Source organism: Macaca mulatta, chromosome 11, assembly GCF_049350105.2.
Source record: "Macaca mulatta isolate MMU2019108-1 chromosome 11, T2T-MMU8v2.0, whole genome shotgun sequence".
Classification (NCBI taxonomy): domain Eukaryota; kingdom Metazoa; phylum Chordata; class Mammalia; order Primates; family Cercopithecidae; genus Macaca; species Macaca mulatta.
Genome location: NC_133416.1, coordinates 16,292,044 through 16,314,688, shown reverse-complemented (window position 1 = coordinate 16,314,688; position 22,645 = coordinate 16,292,044). Strand labels below are relative to the sequence as shown.

The 22,645-nt window shown below is 40.1% G+C and overlaps 1 protein-coding gene across 1 annotated transcript in view; it reads left to right on the top strand.

Moving 5' to 3' along the window:
• Positions 1-22,645, top strand: part of GRIN2B (glutamate ionotropic receptor NMDA type subunit 2B) — a 420,489-nt gene that overhangs the window by 104,520 nt on the left and 293,324 nt on the right. The window contains exon 2 of the mRNA XM_015151178.3: positions 10,606-11,034. Coding sequence (XP_015006664.1) covers positions 10,624-11,034 — 411 coding nt within the window. The 5' untranslated portion in view covers positions 10,606-10,623. The remainder of the gene's footprint in view (positions 1-10,605; positions 11,035-22,645) is intronic.

Below are 22,645 nucleotides of genomic sequence, written 5' to 3'. Positions count from 1 at the left end.
ATGAATAAATATCAGGTAACCGCATTGTGCTAGATGCTTTCAAGTAAATTGTTTAATATTCACAACAACTCTGTAAGGTGAGGATAATAATTCCTATTTTATAAAGAAGAAAATGAGGTCTAGGTAATTTAAGTTACTCTCTTCCTTCCCCCCAAGATAAGTGTCAAAGCCAGGTTTCAATTCTAGCTCTTTGGACTTCAGGTCCTTGCTTTCTTCACGAGATCATAAGGATCTTCTAAATGATATTTTATTGCTTTTGTAATTTCAATCTGCCGTTTTCACTACTATTTCCTACTCATCTGTTCGTCCTTAGCTCGTTACTCTCCTGATCTCTCAGCACTGGGCATGCTCTGTCACAGCCTTCTCACATGATACCGTAATTTCCTGTTTATTTGTTTGTCTTGACCACTAGCCTAATGGCTGCTTGGAGATAGGATCCCATTCCCATTCTGTGTTGGATCCTGTCTCCTAGCACATTCCCTGGCATGTGGAAAATGTTCAACAAACTTTTGTCGAATGAATCGGTCTTCACAGTGATTCTGCGAAGGCAGTAGTTATCTCACACTTTGCAGAGTTAGAGAGGTAAAGATCACACAGCAAATTAAGAATAAATGTTAAAAGTGAGTCCATTAACTCTAAAGCTTTGCTCTCTCCATTACAAAACAACATGATTATTATTGCAGAAGAGGCTTTGTTGAGGGATGCAATGGCTTGGAATATGTCTAGGCTATAGAGAAGATTGTTTTGGGGGTTGGGGCTTGGAAGTAGCCTTCTTCAACACCTATATTTTATTTTTTACTTTTGTTTTTTTTTTTGAGACAGAGTCTCACTCTGTCACCAGACTGGAGTGCAGTGGTGCCATCTTGGCTCACTGCAACCTCCGCCTCCTGGGTTCAGGTGATTCTCCTGCCTTAGCCTCCCAACTAGCTGGGACTACAGGTTCTCACCACTGCACCCGGCTAATTTTTGTATTTTTAGTAGAGATGGGGTTTCACCATGTTGGCCAGGATGGTCTCGATCTCTTTACCTCGTGATCCACCCACCTCAGCCTCCCAAAGTGCTGGGATTACTAAAGTACTGTAAGCCACAGTGCCTGTCCATTTTATTTTATTTTATTTTTTTATTTTATTTTATTCAACTTTTATTTTAAGTTTTGGGGTATATGTGCAGGATGTGCAGGTTTGTTACATAGGTAAACTTATAAATGGGAGCTGAACGATGAGAACACATGGATACATGGGGGGAGGAATACACACTGGGGCCTGTGGGTGGGGAGGGGGTGGGGGAGGGAGAGCATCAGGAAGAATAGCTAATGGATGCTGGGCTTAATACCAAGGTGATGGGTTGATGTGTGCAGCAAACCCCTATGGCAGATGTTTATCTATGTAACTCCTACATTTTAAATCTCCTCTAGTGCAGGCTGTTTATCTGCAGCTCAGAACACCACTGTTTTCTGGGTAGATGCCTATAGGTTTGGTGGTCTGTCCCCTATTCCCTGCTCTCTGTAGTCCTTCCAGTATCTTCCTTTGACTCCTTCCCAGCTGAGATTTTCCTGCTGCCCTGCTCCTGTGCTTCTCCTTTTATCATCTGCTTATTTTCACTGCCCGTCCCCCTCTTAATAGACAGCGACAAGCCAATAATTTTTATTAACACTTGAAAATGCTATTTTGCTGTTAAACCAATACACACAATTGCCCTAATCTGCTGCCAAATGGTAATAATCGGAATCAGGTTTCAAAAGGTTTGGATTTCAGCAGGGCTGCCCACGCTGTCCTTGGAGGCCTATAAATTAATTATAATTAAGAACTGTGTGCAGATATTAGGAGAGGAACTTTGAGCAATTTTGATGTCTGCTCTTGCAGAATATTAAGGAAAAAAGAAAAACCTGTGAGTGTTTGCTGCTGGTAAGAGTACTGATAATCATCTACGTTTGTATTACAAATTTCTATTAAAATGCACACATGTAAAGTGATTTATAATCCTTTATTAGTTATCTGTACAAACCTCGTATCAAGAATCTGGGTGACAGTAGATGTGATACTTCTGCTTTGTGCCTACAGCAGGGAAGAACAGCTCAGATAGAAAAACCTGGCTTGAGCCACTGGAAGTGTTGTAAGGACAAGAAGGAGCCCAGGCGACAGGTCTGGTTGAACTAAGAATGAGAAGGCTCTTACTCAGGAGAGGTTCTAGGAAAGATTTGGCAGAAATACTGCTGCCAGGAGATCCAGTATCACCTTTGCTTTTGGCAGTGTTGGGGCCATCTTCTCCTAGGGGTCTACAGGAGCTGGGGGTCTTAGGATGGGCATCCTTACATGCATTATATAAGAGGACTTGATGGTTCATCTGCTGGCTCAAAGATTTGGATAATCAGAGCCTGTACCTTTTCCCCCTCTCCCATCTGTCCTGTTCTTCTGTCATCAAATATTTTCCCAGAAACAGCTTTAATGAAGGCTTTGATTTTCTGTTTCCATTATTAGTGTGGCTGTGATATGTTGAAATCAATTTGGGGTTAATTCCCTGGAGGACTATATTTTGGTGAGTAAATACCCCAACTCCAGGACCAAGGAGGCCTGTTTATTGTCATGTGGGTCACTCAGTGACAAATGAATTGGACGTGTATCTAGCATGTCCAGGGAGATATTTCTTTCTCCACTGGTTCCACAGGGGCACAGTCTCAGCCCCTTGCCTCCATGCCCCAGATTCTCAGGATTTCTTACTTTGCTCCTTTCTGAAGAAAGAACAGGGCAAGGGAGCTCAAAACCTTGAAAAGAGTAATGGATGATGGGAAGAGTGTGAGAGGGAGGAAAATAACAGAACACAGAAGTGTAGGTTCCAAGTCAATTGAAATCAAAGATTGGTGCCTTTTATGTGTTATTTCTACAGATTTGGATGATATTTAGTAGTTTAGCAGACACTAAGTGCATTTAGAGGATTGAAATTGGATTTTCAAATGCCCTGAATATATAGATGCCATTTGACAAAAATAGATATTGGTCTTGTACTTATTAGTGATACTGAAAAGTGGATGTCATCTGTGATACTCCCATTTCCTACCTCAGATGGTTGATGAATGCATGTATTGCCTAAGCTAAGCATTCTGACTCAAGATCATTTCTTTGGTTCAACATTTGCCCTGCTTCTCTAGATTTAAATTTAGAAGGTGTAACTTAAAACTTTAATTGACTTGGAACTTAAAATTCTTAAAAATATATTAATTAAAAATTATTTTGGATCTGTTCTGCAGAATTGAGTCAACCATACTTCTCAGTTCATAGCACACTTTCATTATAGGTTCAGATAAGGACACTGTGTTCAATAGTTCTTTGTGTGCCTTTATCTTTTCTTATATATTTTAGAATAAATTTATAACATTTCTTTTAAAATCTTACTATTATTTTGATAAGAATTGGCTTGAAATTGTAGAAAATAGAACTTAAAATACTATGATATCACATTCATGAATGTGGTATATGGTTACATTGTTTGGGTCTTCTTTCAAATCTTTTAATAAAGTTTTCAAATTTTTGCTGTAGAGGTCTTGTTAAGACTTCTGCTAATCCCTAAATAGACTGCAGTTTTTGGATGTACCCACTAGGTAAAGGCTGATGATCTCTTGATTTCCTATTATCAAAGAGTTATTTTTTTATGTGTTTGTTTTAAACACAATTTAACATTTCTATCATATATAAGTGTTTCCCTTAGTCAAGTGTGTTATCTGCATTTTTTTGAGATATTCGTGTAAATATCTCATTTAGTTCTCTAATGTGAATTATTTTGATATATATTCTGAAGTTAAGCCATTCTTGCATTTCAGGTATAAACCACAATTGATCATGGTGACTATGATTACTATTTTAAAAATATACTGTGTTTTAGTTAGCTTTTTTTTTTTTTTCCCCCTCAGTCGGAGCCTTGCTCTGTTGCCAGGCTGGAGTGCAGTGGCGTAATCTCGGCTAACTGCAAGCTCCAACTCTGTTGTTGAAGGGATTCTCCTGCCTCAGCCTCCTGAGTAGCTGGGATTAGAGGCATGTGCCACCACGCCCAGCTAATTTTTTGTATTTTTAGTGTTTTTAGTGATCTGCCCACTTCGGCCTCCCAAAGTGCTGGGATTACAGGTGTGAGCCACTGTGCCTGACCACTAATTTTTAAGGTTTGGTTTTTTTTTTCCCCCCTTTATGTCCATAAGTAGAAGGGATTTACAATAATCTTTTCTTATAATTATCTGAATCTAGAATCAAGCTTTCCTTCTTTTTCTTTTTGTTCCACTTTTATGAGAAAGGCTCGTTTCTTCCTTAAAAGTTTGATATACTTAATCTATAAAGCCATCTGTACCACTTTTGCTTCTTTTTATTTTGGCAGAGGTGGGGTGGGATGGTGGGATAATTGGGTGGGGAGTGGAGGACTAGGGTAGGGAGTAGTTTTGATGAATTAGGGGTGTAGGCTTTAATAACAATTTTTAAATTTCTAAAACTTAATTCAAATGTTCTACATTCTTTTAAGTCCCTTTCCCTATTTGTCATTTTTATTACATATTACACATTAAATGGAAAAGTAACTAGTTTTTATAATATTCATTATTTCAAAATTTCTATTATATATGTTATTATTTTCTCTTTCATTTGCATTTTCTCTACTTTATTCTTGATTCATCTTGTCAGGACTTGATGTCTTTTAAAAGATCAGTTTTGTTTTTTGTGTTTCTTTTTTTTTTTTTTTTGAGACGGAGTCTCGCTCTGTCGCCCAGACTGGAGTGCAGTGGCGCGATCTCGGCTCACTGCAAGCTCCGCCTCCCGGGTTCATGCCATTCTCCTGCCTCAGCCTCCGGAGTAGCTGGGACTACAGGCGCCCGCCACCACGCCCGGCTAATTTCTTTTTTTGTATTTTTAGTAGAGACGGGGTTTCACCGTCTTGTGCTTCATTCATTTTCTTGTTTATTAGGGTTGACTGTTAAGTTTTTAATGCAATAAGTGAAAACAATTATAATTAATCACATTTGATTTTCTTGGTTTATTATAGATGTATTTAAAGGTGTACTTTTCTCTCTAAACTGCTTTAATTGTCCTCTAGAAATTCTGACATTTAGTATTTTCATTGTTATTCTCTTCAAAGGAATTTTAGTTTCCCTTAAAATTTCCTTTTTAATTTTATAGTTATTTAATTACAAGTTTTTTTAAAAAAGATTTTGGATATGTAGTATTTTTGGTACCTTTAAAAATGTGCTTTTAGGCTGGGCACAGTGGCTCACGCCTGTAATCCCAGCACTTTGGGAGGCCGAGGCTGGCGGATCCTGAAGTCAGCAGACTGAAACCATCCTGGCTAACACGGCGAAACCCCGTCTCTACTAAAAATACAAAAAATTAGCCAGGTGTGGTGGTGGGTGCCTGTGGTCCCAGCTACTTGGGAGGCTGAGGTAGGAGAATGGCGTGAACCTGGGAGGCAGAGCTTGCAGTGAACCGAGATAGCATCACTGCACTCCAGCCTGGGTGACAGAGCAAGACTCTGACTCAAAAAAAAAAAAAAAAAAAAAGTACTTTTAATGTAATCACATTATGGAAAAATGACAATTGATTTCATATTGATTTTTTAAAATCTATTGATGTATTTTTGTAGATTTAATATTTTTCATGTATGTACTTAAAAAGAACATCTATTCTCTATTCTATATGCATTTCTAGGTATCCGAACTAGTTCAAACTTGTAACTCATGCTTTAAAAAAATCTTTTATGTCTTAGTTAATAAGATCTTTTGTCAGTTGGATTTGTCTGTTTCTTCCCATGTAAATTTTAGTTGTTGCCTTATACATGAATATGTGTTCATAATGATTGCATCTTCCTGGTACCTATATGTGATATCACTTAATGTCCCTTTTGATGTTTTTGCCTTTGAATTTTATTTTGTCTTGATATTAAAATTTCGATAGATACTACCACTTTGGCCTCCAAAAAGGTTATACTCCTGTTCCATTATATGAGAATTCTTGTTTCCCCACTCTCTAATGTGACACATTTTAAGCCTATGTCTCCTAACTTTCTGTCTTTATTGGTAGCTTGGGAAACTGGACCTGATACATAGTTCTGGCATTTTAATATTAACTTCACTCACTGCCTGTCATATTCCAGTCATAATCTCCTTAATTGAATCACTCTAATGTCCTGACTGCATTAAAGGATGGTGCTTGGAATATTTTTGACTTAATTATTGATTAAGTCACATTTTATATCCTTCCAGTTGGGATTGCCCCAGGACTCAGTTTTCTAAGGACAGGGTTGGCCTGGCTTCCCACCCAGATGTGTCTTCCCTTAGAGCCTGCTCTGAGCAAAGTGTAGACTGTTTCCTGCTATAGTTACCCTGTACCAGTTACCGGCATGAAGATAAGCTCCTGTGGCCTTTTGTTTACTGTGGATCTCGGGATCACTTAGCCTAAGCTTCAAGGATGCAAAGAGCCAAATGAGTGAACAGTCAACTCTCTAATCCTGCTGCTTTGTTGCTAGTCCTGCTGGTGCACCCTGGTTTCTGAATTCATGGCATGATTTGGATATGCTGAGCTCCACTGATTCCCAATACTGGCCCTGGCTGGAGTGACTCTTGAATTAATCTACATGACTAGTAAGCTGTCAGTGGAGGTCGCTGCTACCCCGAGGCCATTGTGTGACATCATCTTCAGGGATTATATCGCTCAGGGAACTAATATCTTTTGCCCCATGCGAGTTTCCTCTTAACATTCCTTTCAGCCTCTGTCTGCCATTCTTTCACCCTCACCTCCCACACACTCACTTTGTGCTATCATAAATAGCTAGGCTCCTTGAACAGCTTCTATAGAAGCTTAAACGTAATATCCTTTGCATCTGTAGAGTATTTTAGATTCTTCAAAGCACTTCCATATACATATTTTCATTTGATCTTCACAAAAATCTTTCAGGTATGTAGGTTAGGTATATTATCCTGGTTTCACCGATGATAGCATAGAGATGGTAATTAGGTGACTCGCCCATCCTCAGGCACTGTGTTAACGCAGAACTGGTATTAAAACACCAGTTGGTTTTGGTTGGTGATTTCTTTCATTCATTCATTCATTCATTCATTCATTCATTCACTCAACACTCATATTATACTGAGAGGCCCTGGAAGGGAATGAGGAAGGGCTTTGGATCCAGACAAACTTGGGTTTGAAAATTGATGCCATCCCTTATTAGCTGTGTAATCTTGGTCATGTACTTAACTCTCAGTTTTCTCATTTGTGATAAAGGGAAAGTATGACTTCCAATGTTTTTGTGAGTATCTAATAATGCATGAAAATTACCTGGCAATAGTAATATCTGGCACACAGCAGGTTGAACTATTATAGGTCAAAAATGGTCAAATATTAACAATTTTATATGGTTCAACCTAATGGTAGAAACTCAATATTGGCCACCATTCATTGAGTCCTTCCTTATTGCATATAGGCACTGTTAGAGTTCAAGAATATGAATAAAGTGAGGCAACATTTTCTTTATGGGTCTGTGTCTGTGTCTTGTGCTAGACCATGGTCCTGAAGGATAGAATCTGTATCTGTTGCATCCTCACCACTAAAAAAAAAAAAAAGAAAAAAGAAAAAAAAGTTCACTAGGTTATAAGTGCTCAATAAATGCTTACTGAACTGAAAAAGTCCCTACTCACAAGGAGGTTATCAACTAGTTAAAGTAGGTGGACACATCATCATATATTGATAATAAAAGCTTATGCATATTTAGATAAATACATGCAGGCTATGGTGAGAGCTCAAAGGAAGCAATGCTCAATTCTACAGGGGGAGCAAGACTTCCTAGAGCAGGTGCATCAAGACTTACCATGGTCTCTGTGAGGAAGGGAGCAAAGCCACTCTGCTTATCTTGAACTACATGCTTTCTCTCAACGAATCCCCTTTTAATGTTTGAAATTGAGTCTGTATTCAAAGTAGCCTCTTTTTTTGTCTCACAGACCCTCTGTTACTGTTATCTCCCATAATGTATTGCTTTGTAAAGTGCTTCGCTGTATCCTGAGTATAAATGAGATGCTCTGTAAAACCAGACGCTATTCTTTGGGTGTCACAACTAGCCATTGCATAGCCAAAGATAATATATTGTGTGAGACAAAATAGAAGAACACAAGAGATATTTTAGAGAGCAAATAAAACATCAAAGTGGGAGAGTGGAGTACATTAAAGTTAATAAACTGTCATGGCAGAGTGGGCCACTTTTAAATGTGAAGGAAACTAATTTAGTGACTTGTAACTAGGATTAGAATACCACTGGAATGAAGTTAGCCTATAGTTTTGCCAAATGGTAAATCTTTTGGCTTTCCTTGAGAACCAGTCATTGGAATTGAACTCTGTGTGTGTGTGTGTGTGTGTATGTAGTTTGTGCACAGCTCTTTGTGGTGCTAAACCCCTTCTGCTTCCTCTGAATATCAGTCCTACTCAATTGTCTATCTAGTGTTGCTTTCCTTTAAGTTCTGGGAGGAGGAATTCAGGCCATGGTTCCCCCGCTAAATTGGATACAGTCCATCAGCAAAGGTTTCCAGGGCTTGTGGAGTCATTCTCTGTTTTCACAGAGACACTGAGATCAGAAAACTTTCAGCAGTAAACTTTGCTCAGGCATGAACCACTGAGCTACTCATCTTATTTGCGAGAGAAAGACAAGGCAATCAATACAGGCCTCCTTCTTGGCAGTGTTGAAGGATGACTACACCAGTAAAAGTTCCAAAATGTTTTATGCCAAGAACTGGATTGGATGTTGTGCTTCTTCAGCCACAAAATGTCCCCAGCATCTTGCTCCCGAATCATTAACGCCCTTTGCAGTCAAGACTGACTGCTCAGCCCGAACACTTCCTTATCTTTCTTTCTTCAATACCTTCATGATTTTTAAAATTAGCTAATCTCTCAACATTTTTAGATTTTTAATCTCTTACCATTTTTTTTTTTTTTGAAACAAGCAGGAGATCTGAAGCAGCATTTTTATCCTTGATTGCATGCTGTCTCTCTCTTTGTAGAAGAATGCGAATCTGGTTTTGGTTCTGGGTGCAGTTTGTAGAATATTGCCTTGGAGTATTAAAATGCTGTGTTTATGTATTGGCATGCTGGTGTTATAATGCCGTTAACCTTGGATAATTACATAACTGTGTTGAGCTTCTGTTTTTCTACTTGATAAATGGGAATAAAATGTCTAATTTATAGGGTGTCCATGAAGATCAGAGAGATTATATATGACAAAATGCCTAACACAGTGTGCAGCATAAAAAGATGTACAATAAATGATTTTTAAATTTTTTAAAATTTTTTATGGATTCGGGCATGCGTGCTTTTGTTACATGGATATATTGTATAGTGGTGAAATCTGGGCTTTTTAGTGTAGCTGTCACCCGAATAGTGAACATTGATTATTTAAAATAAAGCAACATAAGCAGAACTAGTTATATTAAGAGGAGCTCTTGGAGAATGATGAGAAGCTTAGAGAGAGATGGCCAAGGCTTATATTCTATAGAGCATTATGTCCTTAGTCTGCTGCATAGAGTAAGATTTGGGTTATATGTGGAAGTAAAAAAGAAGGAGTTCTTTGTAGGTAAAAGGTGGTAAATTATATGAAATTATATGAATTATATGAAAATACGGCATCAGTCATTTTAGAGAAGTCATAGCTATAGGATGGCAGCAGAAAAAAAGGAACATTTTTCAAATGTGGCTGCTAATGGTATTTAAGTTTCTGTATTTTGGTGCATAAATAGATCGGAGTAATATGTGTTCCTTATGATAATTGGTTATATGAGAGGCAGTTCCATGTAGTGTAATGGAACACATATTGGAATACAAAAGTCAGAAGATCTGGGTTCAGGTTTGTTTCACTTAATTGATTGGTACATGGTCTTAGAACACTTATCTTCTTTGAGCCTTGGTGTCAACATTTATAAAATGGGGATGATAATGTTTTTCTTATTTTATTCCCTACTGGGTCATTGTAAGGATCAATTGAGGCAATGTTTTAAAAATACTAGTCATGTATCAGTTGTTCTTGTAATTTAATATTAAGAGCCAGATACTAACAAGGTTACTAAAGAATTTTCTGGCTGTCGTCCTCATTGAGGCAAACATAAGGTGAAGGCAGCAAGAATGCAGGGCTTGTGTACCTATAGCCTCCCCCACATCCAGTTTATCCAGCCCATGTTCTGTTGCTCACCTCTGCTGAGTATGTTTTTATGCTCACTTTGCCTGGCCTTGCCGTCCCTGAGCCCAAGAACAGTACTAGGGTGGGCTGTAACAGGAGGGCCAGGAGACTCGTGTATGTATACCTGCATGGCTACCTGGACCACTCACAATCTCTTTTCCTCTTTTGTCTGTCTGTAGCTGCCAATGACTATAGTAATAGCACCTTTTATTGCCTTGCTCAGGGATTTCTGAGGTTTTTGAAAGTTTCATTTTCTCTCATTCTGCAGAGGAAAGACCAGAGATAAGACAGTAGGCTGGAAGATGGAGTTGGGTTTGGTGCTCAATGAAAAGAGATAAGGTCCTTGAATTGCAGTAGCTAGCCTCTTCTAAGACAGGTTACATGGTGTGGGTCCTATTTTAACTCCCTCTCTCTTTGTGTTTGCAGGGAGTCGACGAGTTGAAGATGAAGCCCAGAGCGGAGTGCTGTTCTCCCAAGTTCTGGTTGGTGTTGGCTGTCCTGGCCGTGTCAGGCAGCAGAGCTCGTTCTCAGAAGAGCCCCCCCAGCATTGGCATTGCTGTCATCCTCGTGGGCACTTCCGACGAGGTGGCCATCAAGGATGCCCACGAGAAAGATGATTTCCACCATCTCTCCGTGGTGCCTCGGGTGGAACTGGTAGCCATGAATGAGACCGACCCAAAGAGCATCATCACCCGCATCTGTGATCTCATGTCTGACCGGAAGATCCAGGGGGTGGTGTTTGCTGATGACACAGACCAGGAAGCCATCGCCCAGATCCTCGATTTCATTTCTGCACAGACTCTCACCCCTATCCTGGGCATCCACGGGGGCTCCTCTATGATAATGGCAGATAAGGTAAAACGGGGCTGCAACAAGAAGGGCCTGGGGGTTTGTACTGAGGACTAAACCATGCATTTGTTTTCCTGTAAAACTTGGTTGTTAATGATGGAAGGTAACCAGATTACATTGAGAGCGTGGGTAGGCCAGAAATTAATCCTTTTTTTTTTTTTTTTTTTTTTTTTTTTTTTTTTTTTGAGACAAAGTTTTGCTCTTGTTGCCCAGGCTAGAGTGCAATGATGCGATCTTGGCTCACTGCAACCTCTGCCTCCCAGGTTCAAGTGATTCTCCTGCCTCAGCCTCCCTAGTAGCTGGGATTACAGGCGCCTGCCACCAAGCCCAGCTAATTTTTGTATTTTTAGTAGAGACGGGGTTTCAGCGTGTGATCCACCTGCCTCAGCCTCCCAAAGCGCTGGGATTGCAGGCGTGAGCCACTGTGCCCAGCAATCTTTTAAAGATGAAAGTGAGGGAAAGGTGCTGGCATCTAGAAACTCCTATAGTTTTGAAAATTTTTTTGTGTCCACCTTTTTATAAATGGACTCACTGAAATGACTAAGGGATGTTGATGCTTGTGGCTCTGGGATACATTTTCTTCAAATAGGTATATGAAAGGCATACTCTTGTTATTCCTTGGCAATACATGTTCTCACCCATACGGTTTTCAAGACTATAAAAGGAAAAATCCCTCAAGGCAGGTGATTTCTCTCCTTGAAGATACAAATGTCATAGGGAAATAATTCTTGCCAAGGTATTAACACTCATCACACACATCGATCTGTACATCCAAATAGATTTTAATCCATGGAACCTGTAGCAACCCATTTTCCCCATGCTTAGATTTGAAGGCAATGGTTCTTAACCTTGGGTGCACATTAAAATCACCTGAAGAGCTTTCAACACTGCTGATGCCTGAGTCCCACCCCTCGGGATTCTGATTATTGGCCTGGGCTTCGGGAGTCTTAAAAGCTCCCCAGGTGATTCTAGTGTGCAGTTAAGATTGACAACCACTGCTTTAAATCTCCAACAAATCCTAGCCTCTCCTGCATTAATGTTAAGTTAATTGTCATGTGACTAGTTGCCACTTGACACTGGGGCTTATTCCCTAACGGCAGAAAAAAAAGTGTTTTATTTTGCTTTGGGTTGTTTTGTTTCTACATACTATCAGTTATTCAGTTATTTTCCTTGCTTTACTATTGTTCACTGCTTAGATACAGCACTTAGTACATATGCACTGTCCTTTGCAGCCAGCCATTCAGGTCTTAGAATAGTGTGTTCCACCACAAGTGCTATGTTTATCATTTTTCGGTTTCTACTATTGTCATTGTCATCTTATACTTTTTATCACCACATTCAAACCTGCCTTTAGTTTTGTACTTAAAAGACAGGCTTTCGGGTTAATGTCTGTACATATCTTAAAACCTAGCACAGACACCACAAGGATGCTGCCTGGCTAGTTGAGAATCACCGCAGTGGAGCAGCTGAGCAAAGACTAAAAGAACTTTGCATGACTGCTACCGCCACCTGTCGGCAGCAGGCGGAGATGACTAGCTTCCGCTTCAGCGCTTCCCTTCAGTCTAGGCAAGGTCAAGTTGAAAGTGTTAAGTGAAGACTTTCCATTATCATATGAGAAATATATTCTTCCATTTACGTGGGTGCAGGTACAGATGTTAGAAAACAGGCACTAACACAAATAGCCCATGCTAAGGGAAGTGGCAAAAATAAGCAAAATGGAAAATGTTGACCGACTGTGGCAGAACCCGTTGAGTTGTGCTTCAGGTAGATTTTTTTTTTTTCAAACATGATTGTCCTTAGCAAATTACATTTTATTTTAGCAGTGGTAATTTGAGGGCACAATTTTGCATTGAAAGTATTCTGAGATGGTTAAGAGCGAATTTTAAAATTACCATGAATAAGTGCATACTTACTTTGAGAGCACAACAGGTAAAAATGATTTTTTTTTTTCTCGTGTGGGCTATTGTGCAACCTATATTATTTCTCCCTGGTAGAAAATGTTATGCCTAAACTAGCTGATTGCTTCTCGCTGGTACCTTTTAAAAATCCACAACATCATTATACAAATATGAGGTAAGATATAGAGCATGTAGAGAGACTGAAGTCTTTTTGTTCACTGATGTATCTTAGGGGCTTTACGAGTGTTCCCCATATGCTAGGCGCTTAGTGCTTTGTATGCACTATCTTATTTAATACTCTTAACTACTTAGCGACCTAAGTGGTGGTGTTTAATCTTTATCTTACAGATGGGAAAACTGAGGCTCAAAGAGGTTAAATAACATATCCAAAATGCTATCGCTCTTAAGTGGAAGCCAGGATTTTAACATTGGTTGCTGGCTTCAAAGGCTATGTACTCTCTTGCCTCTCAAGAAAATGGCTGGTTAAGGTCTCATATATCTTACTACCCTTCACTTTCTCTCTTGTTAGATGGCATTGTGGGGGCTGTCATCTGACTGAAAGTGATCTATTACGTGATTCATAATCAGGAAATACTGGAATCTAACTACAAGAGATCATAACAAGGGTATGAAATGGTGGAGCGCTTAAGTGTAGCACAATTCCATAGAGGACCCACTGGCTACTGCCTTCTAGGAGTAAATAGGAGAACTGATGCCAGTAAAGTGAATTCTTCTAGGTCACTGTAATGAGACCTCCTCTGGTCACTTTCCCCTTGCTCCTGCCTTAATTGCTACCACACCCAAATATTCCATCTTGTCTTTCTCTCCGCCAAATAAGGAGGTGGGCAATGACTTTTAGATGCTTTTCTAAAATAGCGTAAATATCTGACTTTTGACCTGAAAAGAACGGTTTCTAAAAGGTAAGCAGCAAGAGGGAAAAGAAGAAAGAAAAAGATCCAATAATGGAGATCTGGAAAGTTGGAGGCTCAACCCCAGGGGTTCGATGCTGAATGGGTGGTGGCAGGAGCTACCTGGAGAGAGAGTGTCAGCAGCAAACTTCCAGCAGCCATGCAGAGGAATGTTTGGGGGCTTAACGGATTGGAATAAAGGCAAATAAAAAGAGTCCTCACGTCTCAGAGAAAAAAGCCTTTGGGACAAGTTTCAAAAATAAAACACCTCAAAACTAAGGCCAGGTGTTTTTTGTTTTTTTGTTTTGTTTTGTTTTGTTTTTAAATAGAAGTTTATTTTTAAGTACCATGACCATATTTTACAAATATAGAATGGGGACACACAGTTGGACAACTATTAATCAACAACAGGGGAATAGGACAAAACATTTGAAAGTGGAACTGATGCAGAAAATCAAAGACCGTGTAGCTTGGCCACATTGAAGGCTCATAGTAATCGTCTGAAGGATGATCAATAAGCCTTCTATTTTTGTCTCCCCTTCTCGGAGACAGGTAATTGTCAGTCTGTTTTAACTTAAGTTTTTGTTGTTAGTTTATTTCCAATAAAACCCACTTAGTTAGTGCTCATGTGGAAGATTGCATTACAGGGATAAAGTTTGTATTCAAGAAGTTTTCGATGCTGGAAGGACAGCATTGTTCTGAAGACTTTTGACAACAGCACAGACACAGTTCAGCAGTTCAGCACCTGGTCAAATAGCATGGGCTCACTTTTTTGCATATGCTAATTAATCAGTAAGAACATTAATTAGCACTCTGCTTTCCCAAAGAGGAAATGAGCTTTATACTATGGTGGAAAGAAGCATGGGGGCTAGCTGAGTAGGACTACTAAAAAATCAGAATTTAGAGTTCAAGCTGGATTCAGGCATCGCTTTCTAAATGTGGGAATCAGGATAAGTCACCAATCTCTGACTCTCAATGTTGGTTTCCTTGCCTGTATAATGGGACTAATAATTATATTGTTAGTTGATTGTTGTTGATCACAGGGTTGATTACAGGGTTGTTGAGGATTAAATGAGGTGATACTTGGCAAGTACTTCACCAAAGTGTCCAGCCTCACATTCAGCAGGTGAAGCTGAAGGCTATGTGGAACAGTTTGAAGGGAGTGAGAGTGTATCGTGATGCAGGAAAAGAATGGGAATCAAAAAGCAGCATGGACAACCGTAGAAAAAACTCCAAATTGGAGACCACCCAAAAAGGGCATATGGTTGAAAGGTGAAAATCTGGGGAAAGGCTCTGACGTGTGAGGTGGGAGTCTTGGTCTCACCCCACCAGGGAAGCTGAGGCTCACAAGTAGTATGGAAGCCTGCTGCAGCCACACAGGGCATGGTCCCTTAAAGAAAATCTCTAACCTGGAAAGAACTGCTAGGTGCTTATAACAGAAGACTATTTAGAATAGTAATGGAGAATGTTTAAAAATGTATGAGGTGCTTTTTGGCAGTTCCCCACCTGAGTGTAAAGAGCCTATTTTATTTTGCCTTGTTATAATTGCTTTTATTCTCCCTGAGAACCTGGATTTAAGATGCCCATCTGAATCCAAATAATGAACTGAAGCTAGATGTATTTCCATTTATTTCTAGGAGGTTTTTGTACTGATTGTCTGAAATCTTCCCTGGGTTTTCAGATTTTAGCTTAGAAAGGTTAAGTAACTAATCCAGGATATCACAGCGCACTATGAGCAATGGGACTAGAATTCAAATCTCAGGAATACCTGTTTTGAAACTTATGCTTTCTATTGTACAATTCTGCATCATAAAACACTGAACTAAGAATTATACATCCCTGAGTTTTAGTCTCCATTCTGATGAGCTTTGAAAATGTGGGCAAACACATTACTTATACTACATGATACTCAGTTTATAGTTTATGAGATATAAATTTTGTGTTCTGCCCTACACACCTTATATTTTGAAGATAAAATGAAATAAAATATGTGGAAGATTTTAGAGCAGTACTGTGGCAAACAGACACTTTAGGTGAGGGAAATAAGGAGTAGTGATAGGGAATGACAGAGTCAATGACAACTGTTTTGTCCTTGGCATTAGGACTAATGAAAATGGCTTGGGAAGAAGGTAGGAAGGAAAATAGAAAGTAGAAGTTACAGTAGCAGCAGGCAAAAGGATGCAAGATCCAACTTCTAACACTCCAAGAATGAGGAAGAAAAGGGTATGCTGAGTAAAGGGTCACGGTCTGGAAATAGACGGGTCGATCAGGGTGTAGCATGGTAGCTAAAACGTGCATCACATTCTGGATCGTATTCCTCCTTAGAGGACACGCAAAAATATTCTTACTGTGGATCTATTGCTATGATTCTTTCCTTTCTAAATTGCTTCGTTGGGGGCTGGGCACGGTGACTCACACCCGTAATCCCAGCACGTTCGTTGGAGGCTGAGGCAGGCAGATCACCCTAAGGAGTTCGAGACCAGCCTGGCCAACATGGTGAAACCCTGTGTCTACTAAAAATACAAAAATTGGGCCGTGGTGGCACACACCTGTAATCACAGCTACTTGGGAGGTTGACGTAGGAGAATTGCTTGAACCCAGGAGACGGAGGTTGCAGTGATCCGAGATTGCGCCACTGCACTCCAGCCTGAGTGACAGAGTGAGACTCTGTCTCAGAAACAAAATAAAATAAAATAAAATAAACAATAAATTACTTCTTTGAGAATGGATGCTTTCAATAACATTTTTCATTTTCTGTACTGAGAGCCACATTTTGGAATCTAATTGGGGATAGTAAGATGGCCCTACTCTTCTTTGGCTTCATCCTCTCCCCCTCTTCCCCTATCCTCTACCCCCACTTGCTTAATGGCAGTGGGTTTGGAGAGAGTAGATGGGCTGGCAGTGGTGTGTGACACTGGGAACAAACTATTGCCTTCTCTTGGCTTATATGGATTTGCATATCCAACATAATCTTGAAACCAAGATGGTACATGTTACTCATGCCTTACCCTATGCTTCTTCACAAATTTCTGGTGTCTGTTAGATTGTTACCTTGCTTTTAGTTGTCTGTGACATGACATTCCTTGGAACAGAATACTTTGGGAGCAAACTGTAGTGTTATGGCATTTCTTGGATACAGGGTATTAAGACATAGAGGTAGGAAAAGTGACAGGAAAAAAACTAACATATTATGTCAACTTTGAACCAGGCATGATGTTAATGAGCATTTTAATTCTTATGCAATCCCATGAGGGAAGTAGTAGTATTTCTTCTTTCTTGATGGGGAAACTAAATCAGAGAGCGTTTATGTATGTTGGTCAAAGTCACACATCTAGAACAATAGTGGGACTAAAATCTGAATTCAGATGTGCTTGACTTTAAGACTTTTTCCCAGTGCACACAATGAGGGAGTTAGGAAAAAAAAAAAAAAAAAAAAAGCCAGGATAAAATTACCTGGAGCTCAGTTTCTTCTCTCCAATTTTCCCTACTTGAACTAGACTTTGGGGAAAGATGGGTAGGCAGTGCTCTCTAAGTCACTGGAAACTTTGCAGTGATGTAGCTCTGTCTGTCTGGCTCTTTCCACCCGCTTCTGTGAAATGTGTTTCTTTTTGGCCAGTGCATCCTGTCTTTAAAAATTGGAGCTAGGATTTTCTTTAGGTGCAGTGTTAATGCTTGTAACAGTTGAAGCCCAGAAATTGCTTCGACATTCATAGAAATACAGGCACTTGGTGCTGGAAAGTAACACACCAGCCATCACTTGTCATACATTTTTTCAGGGACGTGATGGTGTCTAAAAGAAGGTAGCAGCACAAGGAGAGAATGTAGACTTTGGGGACCATGGGCTTGAGCTCTACTCATTCTCACCCATGTGACCTTAGTTGGACTCTTCAGACTCTGAGCCTCAAAATCTCCTTCTGTAAAGTGGAAACAAAAATAGCACCCAGCTCATAAAGGGTACCAAGCCTTATGATGCCATGTACATAGTGTATGGTAGACAGTTGGCGCTCAGTATATGCCATCTTGCATTTTCAAAAACCAGACTTGTCCTAAATCATTTGAGGAAAATGGATTCTAATTTTTCCTATTAACAGAAATAGAGGATTTTGGGATGTTAACCTGCTTCCATTTAGACATGGTGGATAAACAACAACTCAGTAGGTTCTACCTCTTTGGTGATGCAATTACTGATATTGATTTGATCAGAGCTTATCAGGATTTTCAAAGGAGAGACACAAAGTGATTTCAATAAACTGATACACATAGGATATAAGCATTAAAGACCAGTCAAGATCATTTTCTAAAAGCCTAGTAGAGTAAAATAGTGTTTGAATCAGAGTCACTCATAGATTTGGAAGTGTTGATATGTTAAAAAAAAAAAGTGAATTATTACATGAAGGAAATATTAATGATACTAGGTAAGAAGTAGTAAAATGTTATAGACACAAGAAAACATAAATTTACTAAATGTTGCCAGCCAATTTTTACATCACATTGATACTGCTGAAAAAACTCCTTGAGTTATGATTTCTATACCAAGAGTATATTTTTATTCCCCTTTCTGAGACTTCTGTGATTCTTTTTGTCTTATTGTTAGATCTACATTTTATTCAAAATTCTATTTTGATTCTGTAGTTTAAAGGTCTAGTATGCAGGAGAGTAACATTAAAGGTGGTTATTTTTATTCTACCTTTCTGAGTACAATAAAGATTTATTGCTATAAATCTATTTTACACGGACAAAGAAGATCTAATTATTGTAAGTTATTTTGAGGTTATGATGAGAAAGACTGACACTGATCACTTATTTTTGTCAAACTCTGAACGAGTCACCTTATATGAGCTAGTCATCTTATATATTTTATCTCATTTAATGTTTTCATTGAATTTAGGAAGCATGTATTTTATCTTTTAGAGACAAGGAAACTATAGATCAGACAGGTTAACTATGTTACCCAATACCTTTAGATAGTGATTTGCTCACCGTAGCTTAAACAAATGAGTCTGTGGGTGTCTTAGAACAAAAAGTCTAGAGCAGAGGCTGCTGGAGGTGGTTCAGTGGCTCAGTGATGTCAGTGCTGACATCTGGGGTTTGCCTGGCATTTTGTCATGGTTGGAAGGTGGCTGCCCCAGCATTAGTCATCCATCATGCTCATACTTAATGAAGGAAAAAGAAATGGGTTGATATTGGATTAGAAAAAGTCTTCCCCACATCCTTGATTTCATGAGCCCAAACAATGTCACATGGGCAACCCTGTGGACGTTGCAAGTCTCTCTGGTGGAGGTGACAAGGGGGGAAGAAGTGGGAATGGCTTTGGGGCTAGTCAACAGACAATGTGTCTCAAAGGAAGTGACATCCTGGGAATTCAACAAATGCCTGTATGAATGAAAGCCCAAACATCGTGCGTTTCCCTTGTCTCATGCCAAACTCTCTTTTGTGTCCTTAGTCTAGTCTTCTCTATGAGTCCTCCAGAACTAGGCTCTTGGTTCATCTATCATTTTCTTTTTTTCTTAACTGTCGACTTATTCCTCTCTAGTGGTATCTTCCCTTTTAGGGATTCTTAGAAGATGTTTGGAAATGTATGGGGGTGATTTTTAGATGTCATAATAACTGGTGTGTGTGTGTGTCTGTGTCTGTGTGTATGCGCGCATGCACCACAGGCACTAAGAACTTACAGAACCGGCATGTTAAGTGGCCTGTAATATATGTGTTAGTGTCCCACTGTCAAGAATAGTCTTACCCAAAATATCAATTGTGCAACCAAAATATCAATTATCACTGTGGCCCATAAATGTGCTCAAATCACTCTCATCTTATTAAATAAACATGAAAGCTTTCCTTGATGCTCATTCTCCCTCCCTGTCTCCTTCTTTTCACAGTTCTTAAAGGGTAGAGTCTGAAACTGCCTTTTGCACTTCCTATCTCTCACTTCTCCAAAGTACCAAATTCAATGGACTTTTCAAGTTGTTCTTGACCTTCTGCAGCACTGAACACTGTTGACCCTTTTAGTGCTAGTCACAAAAATTACGATGACAAGAGTAATTAGATTTGTCACAGATTTGGTGACAACGGCAATGAGAATGCATAGAATTTAGAACATGGGTGGGTCATATAGGTGGAAATGTCTAGTAAGCACTTGGATTTGGGCCTGGAGGTAGAGAGAGTGATTTAGGCTGGATGTGTAGCTAAGTGCCTCATTCGTAGGGACAGGATAGCTGAAACCATGAGAGTGGATGAGATGGCTCAGAGTGAACAGTGGAATGAGGAGAGAAGTGGGTCAAGGGCAGAACCCTGGGTGCACTACCATTTGAGGGATGGCCAGGGGAAGTGCAAGGTACAGATGATAAAGGATCTGAGACAAAATTATCAGAGAGGTAAGAAGAGAACAAGAAGAGCAAGGAAGGAGAAGCATTGTAGAAACCAAGAGTTCTAAAAAGGGATTTATTTCTCAGTCTGGAAATCAACTTAGAGCCCTCCCTTCCCCTCCGACAGTAATGGGACTTTGATAGTTCCACCTTCTTAGGTAGCTCCAATTTGTCCCCTCAACTCCATACATGCCACAGTGACCCAAGGGCTGGCACTCATTCTCTCTTGTCTGTGCTGCCGCATGGAAGCTTACCTGTGATTCTTTAGAAACTCAGATCTGATTATTACTTTTTTGCTTAAAACCGCCCTGGCTTCCTTCAGCCTAGAATGAAGCGTATTCTTTAATCTGGTCCCAGGCCACCTCTCCAGGATTTCTCTTAACCTCTCTGCCCTTGAGCAGCAGTGTCAAGCCACACTAAATTATTTACAGCTCCCCGAATGGTTCTGACTGTTTTACATCTCTGTGCTTTTGTCTTTGCCACTCTCCTCTTCCTTGCCCACCCCAAAACACCTATTCACTTTACAGGAGAATTCATGGCATTTCTTCTGTGCACCCTTTCCTAACTCCCACCTTCACATAATTTGCCATTTCTTTTTATTACGCTTCACCTGTGCCCTCTTCATGCTTTTATTATAACCTGTCTTGTTAACACATCTGTCTTTCTTCCTGTAGAGTGGGCTCATTGTGGGCTATGCTTTACTAATTTTGTCTTCCCAGCACATAGTGTCAGGTGCATAGTAACAGCTACCTTTTATTAAACAATTAACACTCATTAAACTGTGCACTCTATACACACTGCATTGGGTAGCATGGTGACCCTCCAAAAGATAGGTCCATGTCTTAACCCCTGGAACCATAAATGTGACCTCATTTGGATAAAGGTTCTTTGCAGATGTAATTAACTTAAGGATGTCATGATGAGATCATGTTGAATTATTTGGGTGGGCCCTAAATTCAATGACAAATGTCTTTATAAGAGACAGAAGAGGAGAAGACACAGACACAGAGGAGAAGCCCATATAAAGAGAGACAGAGGTGGTGTTTGTTGAGCTACAAGCTAGGAAAGGCAGCTTCTTCCAGAAGCTGGAAGAGGTAAGGAAGGAATGTCCCCTAGAGCCTTAGAGTGTGAGACTCCTGACACCTTGATTTCAGGTTTCTGGCCTTCAGAACCGTGAGAGAATACACTTCTGTTGTTTTAAGCCCCCGAGTCTTCCGCAGCCTTAGGAAGTGAATACACACACCGCAGTTCAGTGAGGGAGTTCTGGAATCTCATTACGTCGGCTGTTTCCTGGTTCTATCACCACTTACTCTGTGACCTTTGGAAAATTCCTTAACTTCTCTGAGCCTTAGTTTCCTCATCTATAAAACAGTGATACAAATAGAACTTTCCCTCTCTTGCTTTCTCTGTTTTCTCTCTTTTGTCTCTTTCCTTTCTTTCAACAGGGTCTCGTTCTGTCACCCAGCCTGGAGTGCAGTGGTATGATCTCGGCTCACTGAAGCCTTTGCCTCCCAGGTTCAAGTGATTCTTCTGCCTCAGCCTCCTGAGTAGCTGGGATTACCGGCGTGCACCACCATGCCAGGCTTTTTTTTTTTTTTTTTAAGTAGAGATGGGGTTTCACCATGTTGACCAGGCAGGTCTCAAACTCTTGACCTCAGTTGCTCCACCCACCTTGGCCTTCCAAAGTGCTGGGATTATAGGTGTGAGCTACTGTGCCTGGCCTAGATCCTATTTCTTAAGGTTATTAAGTAAGGTTGTTCAAAGTACCTAGAAAAGGCCTTGAAAGTGGTAGGAATCAGCAAGTATGGGTCTATGAGAGTTATTTGGTAAGTCTCCTTTGAATAAATGAATGAAATAAACAGAAACACAAACCATCAACAGTATGATCTTGAACTCACCTAGCTCTGAGGTCATTGGACATGCAGTTTGGGTGTTCTCCAAAGGTGACGCTCTTTCTGGGTCACTCCAGGCCTGGGACAATGCTGAAAGGGTGAAGTGTCAGTGCTCCCTTTAGCTGTTCCGCTACTGAGGCCCTTAGTGGGACTGGCAAGGTGAAGTTTGTCTTTTAGTACTAGTATTTCCCTTTCTCCATGCCTCTCTCCTTGTTTTGTTTTTGCTTTTTGCTTCTTGTTTTGTTCTCTTTTGCGACGGAGTCTCACCCTGTCACCCAGGCTGGAGTGCAATGGAGCGATCTCGGCTCACTGCAACCTCTGCCTCCTGGGTTTAAGCGATTCTCCTGCCTCAGCCTCCAGAGTAGCTGGAATTACAGGTGCTCGCCACCATACCGAGCTATTTTTTTGTATTTTTAGTAGAGACGGGGTTTCACCATGTTGGCCAGGCTGGTCTCGAATTCCTGACCTCATGATCTGCCCACCTTGGCCTCCCAAAGTGCTGGGATTACAGGTGTGAGCCACTGCTTCCAGCCTGCTGCTTGTTTCATGTGCATGTG